Consider the following 15005-nt stretch of genomic DNA (forward strand, 5'->3'; position numbering starts at 1 on the left):
CAGAGAGAGAACATTAATTAAATGTAGTACAATACTTAAGCCCACGGACATAGCTCAGTTTCTGGAAGGAGATTAAATAAATATCAAATAAATAGATACACCAGAAGATGTTCTCAACTATCACATGTTCCACTCACCTATTATATTGTGCCTGCAGTGTGGACAGGTATGGTTCTGTAATAGCCAGGGGTCCACGCACCGCTTGTGAAACCGATGTGTGCAAGGAATGACTCTCAGCTCCTGGACAAGACATGGGAGAAACACAATCAAACAAAAAGATGAGAACTCTTAATTTCTATATAGGAGTTTGGTCTTTACAAGCAGATCCACAGAACTGATCATTACTGGCCCTCAGCTTAGACCACCAGAGGATATTTAGGTTACCAGAGAGGAAGTACAAGGCATTACCTACCGTTTGAGAGTAGTTTATCCTTTTACTATAAAGAAACACACCATATAGATGTATAACAAAGCCACATCTCCATTTATTAGGAATCAATGTAAACACGTATTGGCCTAGACAAGCATCAGCCTTGATCCACAGTGATGATACCATATCTGAGCCAACACTATCATCAGAGTTACAAGCAGGGAAAGGTTTCTATTACATCCAAGGTTGCCTAACAGTTCCTAGCAATAGTTACAAGACAACCAGATCAGCTCAGTTGCAAATTCCCTACCTCCATGGGCCAGGAGAACGGATTGGTTAAAAATATGAACAAATATGGATTTTCCCAATCAAATCACACAATGTGCAGGATCTTACCTCTCCATCAATATATTTCTCTAAGCATATGGCACAGTCTGAGGTGGAACTGCTACTAAGGGTATCAAGGCCTCCGCAACTACCCTCACGGGGCATTTTGCCCTTAGCCTTGAATTTTCTAGTCTCCATTTTTTCCAACGCTTGAACTGCCATTCTGTTCATCGAATTCTAAAAAAAAATGAAGAGCACTCACATTAAAAATATACAATAGATATTCAATATGAGTAAAATATATACACAAAAATTTCTCAGGCGCTATGAATCATAAATTAATGACATGTTGTAATGGACCGCAGCTCCCTAGGACAGATATCCAAACTGTCAATATAAACACAAGTATCAAAAATGGAACAAGGGGCGCTGTATCCAACAATATTTAATGATACATTAAAATTGAATTAAAACAAATACATATATTTGTATCCACAGTAAATATAAGTGTAACACATATGCAGAAATAAAACCTATTGGTACCAGATATAATACTAAATGGCATTCACGATATAGAACTCCTTTACTCCTGAGATTATAGACAGCTGGTAATTAAATGTATTTAAATGTGCAGTCAGAATAGATACATGAATGAATTAGATTCAATTATTCCACTTATGGAGATGAGAAAATAATACATGTACATTACTTCATTGTGGAGATTTATCCGGGAATCCGTATAGTTTAGAAGATGTCACATATATTCTCATATAGTTTTCTAGCATGCGGACGACGCTGCAACAGATTTGAATAGTGGAAGTCCTTTCTCATAAACAGACAGCAGGCAGATTTTTCATGTAGAAATATTAGACTCTCCCGATTTTCACAAGCAGTCAACGGCCAGGTGGGTTTGTATTTAGCATGCAGACTAGCTGCAGCAATGTTAACACATAGTCTTAGACAAGATATCCCACCAATCTTCACGGCCGGAAAAAGCTACACAGGGGAGATAATAGAATAGAGAACTGCCTACTCCACTTACTTGAGTCCAGCTGAATACCCCGGGGTACAGGAGGGGAATGTCCAGAATAGTTGTAAGTTGTAAAATAAGTAGAAATGACCTGATGCGTTTCTCTGTGACAATCACGGTTTCATCAGAGTAATAATACTGCCAGAGTATCCACAAATCATTTAAAGCCGGTCCATACGTCACGTGACATCGTCCGGCCAATTGAAAAGTTTTGATTCCAATCGTTAGTGTGTTTTAAATCAGCGTATAATTAAGACTGCATAAATGTATTTAGAACAGATACTATAAATGTATCCAGAGAGCAATCACAGATTAACTCGAATACAACAAACATCCAATGCAGACGTGTAAAATAACACTTAGTGCCAAACAGTATATAAATACTATATGAACCACTATATACGCTTAGATATAAAGAAAATTGAGTCTTGAGCTACATGATCCCAACATATAAAAAATTGTAAAAGGACATAAATATATTTCTAAACGTATAAAGTCAAATCAGAAAAATAAAGGTAAAAAATAATAAAACATTATATAATACATTTAACCTGATGTCAAAAGAGGTCTCCCATCCAGGGGGCAAATGTATCAAGCTGAGAGTTTTCCAGCGGGTTTGAAAAGTGGAGATGTTGCCTATAGCAACCAATCAGATTCTAGCTATTATTTTGTAGAATGTACTAAATAAATGATAGCTAAAATCTGATTGGTTTCTGAAACCCGCCGGAAAACTCTCAGCTTGATACATTTACCCCCAGATGTCAGCCCCACCTAATCCTGCTTAGTTTCCAACTCAAGCCGCATGCATCTGACAATGGGACAAATAAGCTAATGATAAAAAATATGTATATACAATAGTTTTCACTATTCAAATCTGTTGCAGCGCCATCCGCATGCTAGAAAACTATATGAGAATATATATGACATCTTCTAAACTATACGGATTCCCGGATAAATCTCCACAATGAAGTAATGTACATGTATTATTTTCTCATCTCCATAAGTGGAATAATTGAATCTAATTAATTTATGTATCTATTCTGACTGCACATTTAAATACATTTAATTACCAGCTGTCTATAATCTCAGGAGTAAAGGAGTTCTATATCGTGAATGCCATTTAGTATTATATCTGGTACCAATAGGTTTTATTTCTGCATATGTGTTACACTTATATTTACTGTGGATACAAATATATGTATTTGTTTTAATTCAATTTTAATGTATCATTAAATATTGTTGGATACAGCGCCCCTTGTTCCATTTTTGATACTAATATGAGTAAAAGATTGTCTTAGACATTGGGTTACAATAAAAAACAGTGAACCTTATGATACGTATGTATTAAAAACAAGTATACAGAGGACAGAAAAAGGAAAATAGAAACAAGTACACAAAGGAAATGAACATTAATGTGTTAGGAAACAACTTTATTTATAAAGTACGATAATAGCAGGTTATCTTTCCAAGACGTATCTTACATAGTACGGCAGTGACAATTGGTAGAGAGGAGGATAGGGGGGTGTTACCAGGAAAGGAGAGACAAGAGACGAGTGTAAAGGTGAATAACTAAAAACAATGATTTCTTGAGCAAACAACTAACGTAGCATAAAGTGCCTTTTTATTTTTTTATGTTTCAATGAATCATAACATATTAATGGTAACAATTACTCCTGTTACACCACTGGAAAGGTGGATAAATACTTTCACTGACAAAACACTGAGATTACAGGTACAGCTATGTTACTAATTGCCAGTTAAAGCGATGCTACATATATAACCATCTACAAACTTGACAATGCAATGGAACGTAAGTGGAGGGGTCTGAACAGCATCTGAGGAAGGAACAGGTGGGTGCTCTTAGCTGTTGGCAGCAATTGCAGATGAGCAGTAACAAACCAGGAGAGGTAGAGTGAGCACAGTGGTGAGGGTGGTAGACAGAGCATATCCGAGTGAAGTAATGCCCCAGAGTGATGGCTACTGTCCACCTGGAGAGCACTGAACTGCGGAGTTGGTAACTGTGTATGTGCCTAAGGATCCTTGGTGCTGTGAGATGAGAATGGCTGCGTATTTGGGATATCTAGACTGTGTACCATCCAGAAAAGCAATAAGAAGGTGCTATGCACTGAATATAAATGGCAGAGGTTAGAAGTGTCTGCAGAAGAGGTGACTGTCAGATCTGTTCAGGTGCAAGGGGCACTGAAGAGGAAGGAACCTGAGAGTGATTGAGACACTGTCATGGAGTAATTGAGATTTTAGTAACAGAGTATTGCAAATCAAAAGAGGTATTGTTATTATTATTTATTAGAGGCCAATTAAAAACACACAAAGTGAGCACTGAGTGACTGCCAAGTTTGGTTTGGGTCCCACCAATGGGTTAGCCATATACTTCCACTTGAGCTAAATAGAAAGAATAAAACAGCCCAAGGCAAACCTTATACCTCTTTACATCACTTTCCAGACCAAGTTTTACCTGACTTCTTCTCTGCTTCAGCTTGATCTTGATCAGAAGGATAAGGCAGACTAGTGATACCACCACAAAAAACGCCAGGAAGATACCCATGTCGAAATATTCAGTAGGTTGCTGAAAAGAGAAAGAAACAATCATTGTAAGATATATTTTAGCCCACCTGTTGGTGGCAGTGCCCACCTGTTGGTGGCAGTGCCCACCACTAGGCAACCATGAAGTAATTACGATGATAACATCAACCTATAACCAAGGACATGTCCCTGCTGTACGCGTGTCTCCACGAGGCCTGACATGTCTTACCCGAGGAGGTCGGTGCTGGATTCTGGCTCGAGCGCCTTTCTGCTTGTTGACGATGTTCATGAGTTTAATAGCGTCCATGCCTTTCATATACACAACCGGCCTCTTCAGTGGGTCTTCTAAGTCTTGATTCAGCTGCAAGATGAAAAAATGAAGTCTTAAGATAAAGGATTGCACGTGTCTCTCTGGAACATTACTACATCACAGAGCTGGAATGTTTCAATCTGCAGGACATTAATATATATCTACACCTGACTACCTGAAACAACTAAACTGCTTGTTACTCGCCTAGAAGTGTTTGGGAACCTAACTGCCCCATCATGGTGATGAAACAAACGTGTTTACTAATCTATCCAGTGGTCCCACGTCCCAGTGCATGAAGACATGACATCTTTAACACTGAGTAGGTGGACAACATCTCTATCATGCATCACTGAGGATGGGCAGGGGATGGGGATCCTGACATTTTTTTATCTATGTGTGAGTCCAAGTTGCACAGGTCCAGTCATTTAAGCTTTGTATAAACCAAAAGTACATGGTGCACTTCCTACTTCCTGTCAGTTACCTCACACATGCCGTGGGCCGTACATATCTAAGGGGTTAAATGTGACCTGATTTTAATCACTTAAGGGGCCACATTTTCTGTTATGTCAGATTTACTCAAAAATGAAACCAAATTAGCCAAACAGATCCTACTGTGTGTGTCTAGCTGGTGTCTGACTGACTGGTTTGAAATGCTCTATTCAAATAGGTGAGTTTACATATAGTGAGGAGCAATAAGAAGGACTATGAAGAATAAGTGAACGTTTATGTATTTTGGAAGCTTCGGTGGAATGTCAGGCTTAGGCTGAGCAATATATTTTACCTCCTTTCTTCATAAAGTCTCCATTAAAAAACTTCTGCTGAGCCATAGACTGGTTGTTTCTCAAACGATAAAAGTTGTCACAACCTGCTACTGATGAAGTCTAGGGAAGTGGCCATCAGGTAGTGACAAGCTATGTCACCTATGGTTCTGCCATAGTCACATTTTCAATACAATAAAAGCCCTAGTGGTAGCATTAGCACAAAGCAAGGACACTATAGAATAATACATCTTTATTTCAAAAGCCTCTGTGCAACTTCAAAACAGAAACCTCTGACAAAGCAATGATCTAAAAAAGGGTAGGTGTTGATATCGGGGAGATCACTTTGTCAATAACTTATAAAAGCCACATGGGCGATGGCAATATGCCTGTACAAATACTGCCATAACAATGCTATAAGAGCTGTCTATAAACAATCTTATACGGCAGACAGAAAAAAGGTTGACTGCATACTGTGCGAACAGGGCACCAAGAGGATTCCACACCAGCAACGATGCTTCCTCTACACGCAACAATACAAAGGATCTAGGCATAAAATCTTAATAAATAATACTGCAGCTCTCATTTGCACTGATACACAGAGGATGAAGGTCATCGGTGCAGAATGTCCATGATTATCTAAGGATTTATAGAGGAATAATATGAAAATAAACTCTACGTATACATGGAATATGATTAGTGTACATTGAATTGTGCTAGTGAACTCTAGATGTACAAAACATAATAATCTTTACTTTAGACAGTGTTTCATACATCTAACAGTATTAAATTATACCTGTTCCACAGCATCAGGGTTATCGGAGACATCAAATATAACCGCCGTTGCCCCTCTCTGCACTGCGCGTTTTGCCTGAAACACACAGAGAAAAAATAATATAAAGCCAGAGGTACGAATATATGTAGAAATGCCTATTAAATATATTCCTATCTGTGGTAAGGAGGAATGTCATCATTTATATTTGGAGAGTAGTGATGTCACATGACTCACTCTGAATACATAATGGTCAGTGGAGACAAAACACACTCATATAATAAGATCACCTCATACAAGCATTATGTTTGAGTCAAGGTTTAAGCTTCTATATTGATAACGCTTATCGAGAAGATCCATAACCATATAAAAGCATGAGGCCACGGGTGGAGTGCTGTTACACAGGTAACTGAGGCAACTACTAAGATCACTAATAATTTACTGTATGGGGTATGTTATCCCTTATAATACATAAGTTTTAATTAAAAAACATCAACAACATCGATACAACCCAGCAGGATGGGTCAGTCACTGAGCGTTTCAGGTTGGTAATAACTGTGAGGAGATCAGGAGCCTCCCTCACTTGTGCCTCCACCAACCTCCGACTGAAAGACAGAAATAACTGTATAAATGCTGCATTCTGACAGCAGAAGGCGATTCTTACCCAGATACTTGCTGCAGAAAAGTCAATGGACAAAGTCCTTTGACATGTGTTATAAGGATCTTGGAATTCTACATCAAAGCACTCTGTCTGCAGTCTTGTGCCTAACCTATAAACCTGAACATTAGGAAGTGAGACATTGGTTCTACATCCCTTTTTGTTGCATTTAACAATCAGTAGACAGAACTATGCAGTGAATCATACGCGTGTAGTACATTAGTACAGGAGGTTAATTGCCTCACAGTTTATTCAGGAGTAACTTCCTGTCTGATAAGTAGCTGCACTCCTTCCCTATGGTACACATTTAAAGCCACCCTCGATCCCCAAAAAGTTATGCCAAGGCCAGCAATCTGGTCACTTTTAAAAGTATCCTAATAGTTTACATTACAGGGTACATTATTCCAATTATAATAAACTATACACAAGGAAACGAAAATTCAAGCAAAACAGGTATTGCAACAAGTTTGTAACCAATTTATTGACAGAAGTCAGCTCTTCAAATTCATTCTATGCCATTAATTGTGGAAGATTAATAGGACTATCTATATAGAACTATATATATATATATATATATATATATATATATATATATATATATATATATATATATATACAGACACACATCCATGCACTAACATACTTATACAGTATAAGATCTAAATGTAGAAAACATCAGTTGCTGTTACCACCTTTATCCACTAGAGGTCATACAAGTATAGTTTGCAATAAACATTCCAAAAGGAAACAAATAAATCATGGAACAGTCTGTTATGATCTTCCTCATACCCACCAGCGTTTTTATTGAGTTTCTATAACTAGTAAAAACTAATCTCAAACGCAAACGGGTTTGACATGCGTTTTTATCAGCGGATAAGCGACTGCTGTAGGCTTCCCAATGGGTTTATTTGCAGTAAGCTCAAAAATGGCAAAGAAAAAAAAAATGGCACTATTAAAAACCCATTTAAAACGCATTATAAAAATACCAGTGGTATGAGACGTCAGAGAGCTTATGCGTTGGGGGTGCACAGAAAATGTGGTTGCAGTGACAGTGTACAACTGGAGGGTGACAACACCTCATTGTATTTTATTAAATAAACAAACGGCTTATTTTATTTGCACACAAGCTTGCAAAAAGAATGTTCTAAATTGAAATACAATGGAAACCAGGATATAATGGTGTGACTGCTTAGCACCCCTTATGTCTATAAATGTAACAAGTTGTAAGAATATACCTGGAAGGGTATGTGCACACAGGGATTTTTACCATTAAAACTAGCTTCTTTTTGATACCCTTTTGCAAAAAATAAAAAGTACTACATGTTTTGATAGCATGATACATTTTACAATGGTTTTTCATGCTTTGTTTGTTTTTTTGTCTATTGTTATGCTTTTTGTGCAAGTTAAGCCACATGTAAAAAACTGCATGTTAAAACGGATTGAAATGGATTTTTAGATCTGTCCCCCATGGGCTCAATGTTGGAAAAGAACAAACAAAAATGCGTTTTTAAAACCAGAGAGAAAGTAAAAAATGAAAACAGGACAAAAAAGAAAAAAGAAATGTCAAAATAACAAATCAGACAGAGCATCGTTATTGCTTTTATCATAGGATAACATCATCTGCTTTTTTTTTTAATAAATATTCTCCAACATTTGTTTTGTTCTTTATGAATACAGTCATCTATTATTTTGAAGTACATTTTAAAGCTGCACAAATACTTATGAAAAAGATCATACAAAACGTGCCCCTACCCCTAACTAACCCCTGGGCTGCGACATGCAAGCACATTTTGTCCGGGGCTCCTAAGTTCCTCTTACAGCCCATGTTGTGGGGAAGGGGGGGGGGGGGGTGTGCTCGGGAGGACGAATCACAAAATGCACTCAGTTTGAGGCTAGTGATTGGTCACTCCACTCACACCCTCCAAAGCCATTTTATAATGGTGAGTGGCACCAGTATGAAAAACTGCATATAGCAGCCTCTGGGGTTACGCCCAAGGGAAGGGGCGCACAAGTCAGATCTTTGCCTTAGGTGGCAGTGCAGCTTTAACAAGATCATGCACCCCTTGAATCTGTGGGAGCACACTTTCCTATAGGATGAATGAAAAGGCTCTGATATCATTCAAACAGAAGTCCTGTATTTCCAGTAGCTAAACAAGAGATGACATAGAGAAAACCAGAACCTTTTATAAACCCAATGAACGAAAACATTCATCTTTAACCAAATGTCTGAACAATTGTTTCCAAATATAACATAACATGCATCAATTTCTGTTTTACATATTCAATTAAAAAGAATGGTTGTTAATTAGATATATTCATCAACACTTCACTGCCTAGAATACAATTTAAACAAAAAAGGATTCCAGGACCAGCATAGGTTTGAAAGGGCAATGTATTGATACTTAGGGGCCTATTTAACAAACAACGGCAAAAATGAGAAATAGTTTTCAATCCTTATCGCACTGATAAGGATTGAACTATTTCTCATATTTATTAAAAAAACAAACACAGGAACAGCAGTTCCGATAAACTGCTGTTTCTGTGATTAAAAAAAACCAAAAAACTTACCACGTCCTCTTCGTAGTGCGTTCGTGTCAGGATTTCCTCCTCCTTTCTTCGTTCCTCTTTAGAATGCATGTGCGCATGTCCCGAACGAAAATCTGGAGCCTCCGCACAGGGACCCTACAGTAGAAATTATATCATGTGACAGGGAGGGATCACATGATCCCTCCGCACATGTGCTATCCAGCTCTGCTCTTCGGAGCAGAGCTGGACATAAATGAAATGAAGTCTTCATTTATGATGATGTACGCCAGCTTCTGTTGCCGTACATTAACATGACAAGTTTCCGAAAAAATCTCTTTCGGAACTTGCTAGCTTGCGTTAGGGAGCAGTCACCATACTGTTTTATGGTGACTGCTGCTTTGCATTCTATTTTGTTTTTTGAGCAGATATCCACGATATCTGCTGCGATAGAACATTCATAAATTTGAGGAATATTCCAAATTACGTCGGAATGACTGTAAGTATACATTAGTTCAATTACACTACTTAAGAAGTAGGCCCCATAATGAGGGGGACTTTTCACATAGATGAACTTATCACCATCATCATCAGCTATTTATAAAGCGCCACTAATTCTGCAGCTTATGAGTAAACAGGAGATTAATGATCGATATGTGGTTTATGAAGTCCTGTTTGAAAGGTTGAGCGCTCACAACCAGGCATGTCTGCTTTAATCCCTTTGAAAGTTGCTTTTTCATACATTAAATTACACGCAAAAGAAATGACCTGGTCTTGCTGGAGTTGTGCTACTGCTGAAAGCACCTATCAAACACATTACACACACTTCATACATGCACTCCAGCATTCCACAAGCCTCACACATCCGGAACTGTAGAGTTGCTGGCTCTGACCTTGCAGGTTCTCTTGGCAGGAGATCAAAGCAGCGAAGTCACAAACAGCACGGAATGCAATCTCTTACTCTGTTCTCCTATTCTCCCTCTGCTCTCATTCTCACTCCCTTCTGTTCTGTTTCTCTCCATGTTATGCCATTCCCCCCTCTTATTTCTGACCTCCACCATACCATTCCCCTTATCTCTGAGCGTTCAGCTATAATCAGATTAGCAGTTATTAAATACAAATAATATTAAAAACTTCCAGAAAGGCCCAAGGCAAAGAACACATTAGAACAATTGTGTAAGTGAGGGCAGTGTTTTCAATGGATGATTGCCAATCGTGCCAACATAAGCTCCTGGTTGTGAAGTAGTTAATAATAAGTTCTTTCTCTCCTAATCCGCCCATGTTGAGGCTTTAGGGGAGCCCCAGGGAAGAAAGGTGGAGCAATGAAAAAGAAAAAAAAAATCTTTTGAACTAATTTTCCACACAAGACGCTTTGCCTCTTAATTATGAATGGGTTTATAACAAGCACAAACAAGTACAGGGTGAGTCTGTGAAAGAGTATGACCAGAGGTGGAAGTTTACCAGCAGTAAAATGGTTGACCCTTATAATACCTTCAGACTGAATCATATTAGAATTAGTCCAATATGTACCAGAACAGAAGTCTAGTATGGTGAGTTACCATCTGATGGTAGTGGATGGAATCATATCAGAAGATGAAGGCTGTCAATGGATAGAAAACAATCACAGAGGTGATGGGTCAAACAGTCTATTCAGAGATGGAAGACTTGGTGGTGTGAGAACAAGTCTATATAGAGATCCAGTCTTACAAAGACTGATGCTCTGGTGAGGTATGAGATTGAATGTATCCATAAAATGAACAGTAAGAGGACGAAAGAGAGCTCAACTTTACGCAAGGATAGAAGACTAGACTACTCTTGATCACTGTTAAAAGATCAAAGTCTATTATGGGGGAAAGATGAGCATTTTGCTAGCCACACATGCTACAATATGCAATTTGTGTCAGTAACACAGAGTGGGTAGTTCCATAATGCCCCCATACCTGAAAAAAACCCTGAAATTGACATGTTGGTAAATGGTGTTGGAAGTTGGTCAGAGATGATCTGCCAGTGCGGTCATGTTAGTCAAAAAATGGTGGTCAAGTCATGTTACCTTCTCAGATACGGCTGCTTGGCTCACCCCATTTTAACAAATTGTGGCTAAACTGGATTCTGATCTCTTCTTGGATAAGTGGCAGGATCTTAAGAAGTGTGGTTGATCTATTTTTCAACATTCTGCTGCCAAGTACAGTTTTTTTCTCCTCCAGTCTGATCATGCCCAATTGTTGCATCTTTTACCAAAACAACAAATGGCAATAAAACCAATATTACCAAGTCTGTTTTGCTCCTAGCTTTCTTACAATAATCACAAAAAAATTAATTTACAGCCATTACTATCAGCATAGAGACATAACAGTATAGAGTGGGTATCAAAAAGTCTCTAAATCAATCAAAAACAATTAACACTCTAAGGCAGGGTTTCCCAAACCCAGTCCTCAGTGCTCCCCAACAGTGCAGGTTTTCTGGATCACATGTGACATAATTAGGACCACCTGTGGATCTGTTACAATGTGTCAGTCAGTAATGAATACACCTGTGCTCCAGCAAGGAGATATGGAAAACCTGCACTGTTAGGGAACCCTGAGGACTGGGTTTGGGAAACCCTGCTCTAGGGGCTAGATTTACTAAGCAGCATTTTGCCTTAATTTTTTTAAAATGGCAATTTTATTAAAGACAAAGGCCATCAGGTCTCGTCTTTAATAAAATCGCTGCTTAGTAAATACACCCCTAAGTGTTGGAGCGGGAATAAGATTTCACAACGGAGATACAAGTGTCCATACATTCCAAACCATATTACACCATTTCTGGGCAGCAGGAATCACATTCTATGGCAGATTATAGTTTTAAAAAACACAAAGGATTTAAACAAGCTTGAAATAGGCACATGTCTGTCTAGTATATAAAAAGATTAATAAATTAAAAGGACAGACCAGAAGGACAATTGTTCTTTATCTGTCATCAACATTATGTTTCTTAACTTATCCGCAAGCAGATCTAATGATTATAATGAGATAATCAACAACTGTGAAGGTGTTCACACACTGCCATCTCACAGCAAATGTTGGGCAATCGGCCTGATATTGCATCACTGATAATGATCCTTTGGAAATCAAGAGGAACTCCAGGCATGGAGGAAAATGTAGTTGGAAAATTACCACTGTCAACCATATCTGCAATAGAGCCAAAAACAGCTGGAAGTCCATGTAAGAGTGCAAATAAAACTATAATCCTGCCTGGATGAGTGGGCGGCAACAGTATGATCCATTTTAACCACATTCCTATTTCCATCACTTTTATTCCAACAGTGATAAACTGGGTCAAATTAAATAATTGATGTTAAAGGTGTTTAATATATAATTGGATCCAGGTCACTGCAATCCTTGCCAGTGGCTGGAAAATATGCAATGTTTAGGGAATGAGTTGGCTATTAATGGTATAAATGCTTCACAACCTGATGTTCCTGAGTGTTTGGTTACAAACAGTGCCGGAGTTTTTTGTTATGTTATTAAAAAAATCATATTCAAAAGCCTGTATACGAAAAGTGGAGTTCTCATTTAAAGGAAATGTTCTTTAAAATAAATATACCCCCCCCACTCTGTACCTAAGATATAAGAGTGTTCCCCCTGAACTATAGGAGGCACATCTGAAGCCCGTACTCCGCAAAGGAAACTCCAATGTTCAGAGCTTTTAGCCTAAGATTGCAGCTTTGGAGCTCTGCTCCGTCCCACACCGCCACTTTATTCTGCCGATTTAACGGGATTTTACAGTCTCAGCACAGAATCTATTGACCCTAGAACTATGAAAATCACTTTACATGGCCGAACTGAAGTGGTGGAATGATGCTGTGAAGTTAAGCTCAACTTTGCACATCAGGTACTGCATTGTAGATGTTCAGTGGTCCTATTAGGTGCTGAAGAAAAGGACCCCAATTAAATAGGTTCTTCCTCCTAAACTGGAAACGCCATGTAATAAGGGTAATGATCCCAATAACTGTTCCCATTATATTAAAGCAGCAACCTAACCTAGACGTTTTATTTGTTTTTCTCACATCTCTCAATATATCATGTGAAGATAGTGGGGGGAGGAGGAAGGAAAGGATTTTACATTACACAGAGGAGACATGTGCCACATGACTGTGGTTGCCACGGTAGTCCACGACCCTGCAGAAATGTAAATAAATAATAGCAGCCTGAAGAAATAAATGAAGGAAAATGGTAAATACCAAGATTTTTTTACGTCAAAAAAAACTAAACAAAACCACACTCCTCATTTTGTTCATGGGGCTACTGCTTTAATATAATGGGGGACAAATTGTTATCAATGAATGAAAATTTAAATGAAGCATCTAACAGAAAATCATTTGCTTCAACACTGCAGAGTTGTATGCATGCTATAATATTCCTAGTTTAGCTACAACCGGTATTGATTGTTGAGTTGTAGCATGTTTTGTCTGTTGAGCATAGTGAAGGTCTCTTCAAAAAACAGCATGTGTATTTGTTAACACTGGAGTCTGAGTTTATCAAATCTCCCGACCTCACATCATTTTGGATTCACAACTACAGGTATTGTGGAGATTTAAAGAAGCAGGTTGTACCATTGTTACATTATTCTAAAGCTTCCAAAAAAATGTATACTCTAGAATGTAAGCTCTCATGGCCAGGGTCCCCTCTAACTATTGCCTCATGTCTGTCTACTGTCCATCCCCCTCTTATGTCCTTGTCATGTCTACTGCTACATTCACTGTGAGACCCCACAAAGTGGGGTCTCTTAAAAAAAAAAATACCATGAGCAATGTTCTATTGCAGACATCCAAATAAAAATAAATGAAACTAAATAATCACCCAAAATAATGATTGTGTATACCAAATATAGATTACACGAGCACGTCACAAAAAGTCCACGCACCTGATCTCTGCACTGTTGTATCATATGTCCCACTATTGCCGTTTAGTGAAACCCGAGCAACACAATACAAAGGTATCTTTTAGGCCAACAGTGCTCAACTCATTTCGTCTGGGACGCCAATTGTAAGTGTGCCATTGTTCTTGTACCCAAGTGTCCCTGTGGCATCTTCCTCAGTCCCCATAAGAATTGGTTCTCAAAATAATCTACTATATATAATAAGGAACTTTGGGAGCCCCCACTATTGGCCATTATACTACAGTATATTAATTCCCTTTACAGCACTAAATAGACAGGCATCAGGTATATGGTTTACCATGCTATCTGCCCCATTCCTCTGCTGAAGGTTAACATTTTCAGGAGGGTGGATCAGCTCTATCTTGCATTAGAATGCAGAAACCACAGCAGAATAACTGGCTTGCAGTCCCCTAGGGAACAAATGCTCTTTACAAACTGCAGATTGGAGGATGCATACAAAAGGGACTGACTTATATACCACAACAAACATAACTGACATCAATGCTTTACCATTGTAAAAAAACATTTCAGTCAGGAAGGAAGAAAGGAAAAAGTAGGGAAGTTTACTGTTAGTACCTAACTCTTGGGGCTTGTCAATAGTTCTCAATAGTCATACAGCTTACCCGGCACTGGCTGTAAATGCTGAGCTGTTTGAGTCTTTATGGAGCCTAATACAAGAAAAAATCCCCTAGAATGGTGAAATATACAAGATGGATACCTCACATTTGGTGCAGATTCAATTAGCCATGAGAAACCTTGTGCGAAGTATTTCTGCTCACACCTCTATGGGGGTGATTCA

At 38.4% G+C, this 15005-nt stretch overlaps 1 protein-coding gene across 2 annotated transcripts in view; it reads right to left on the bottom strand.

Annotated features, from left to right (window-relative positions):
* The window catches only part of ZNRF3 (zinc and ring finger 3), a 116644-nt gene that overhangs the window by 4869 nt on the left and 96770 nt on the right, over window positions 1-15005 (bottom strand). For both annotated transcript variants that reach the window (XM_075178550.1, XM_075178551.1), the window contains exons 3-7: window positions 6133-6207; window positions 4498-4629; window positions 4201-4311; window positions 767-934; window positions 138-240 (exon numbers count right to left, since the gene is read on the bottom strand). In XM_075178550.1, coding sequence (XP_075034651.1) covers window positions 138-240; window positions 767-934; window positions 4201-4311; window positions 4498-4629; window positions 6133-6207 — 589 coding nt within the window. The remainder of the gene's footprint in view (window positions 1-137; window positions 241-766; window positions 935-4200; window positions 4312-4497; window positions 4630-6132; window positions 6208-15005) is intronic.

Source organism: Mixophyes fleayi, chromosome 1 (assembly GCF_038048845.1).
Source record: "Mixophyes fleayi isolate aMixFle1 chromosome 1, aMixFle1.hap1, whole genome shotgun sequence".
In the NCBI taxonomy this organism is placed as follows: domain Eukaryota; kingdom Metazoa; phylum Chordata; class Amphibia; order Anura; family Limnodynastidae; genus Mixophyes; species Mixophyes fleayi.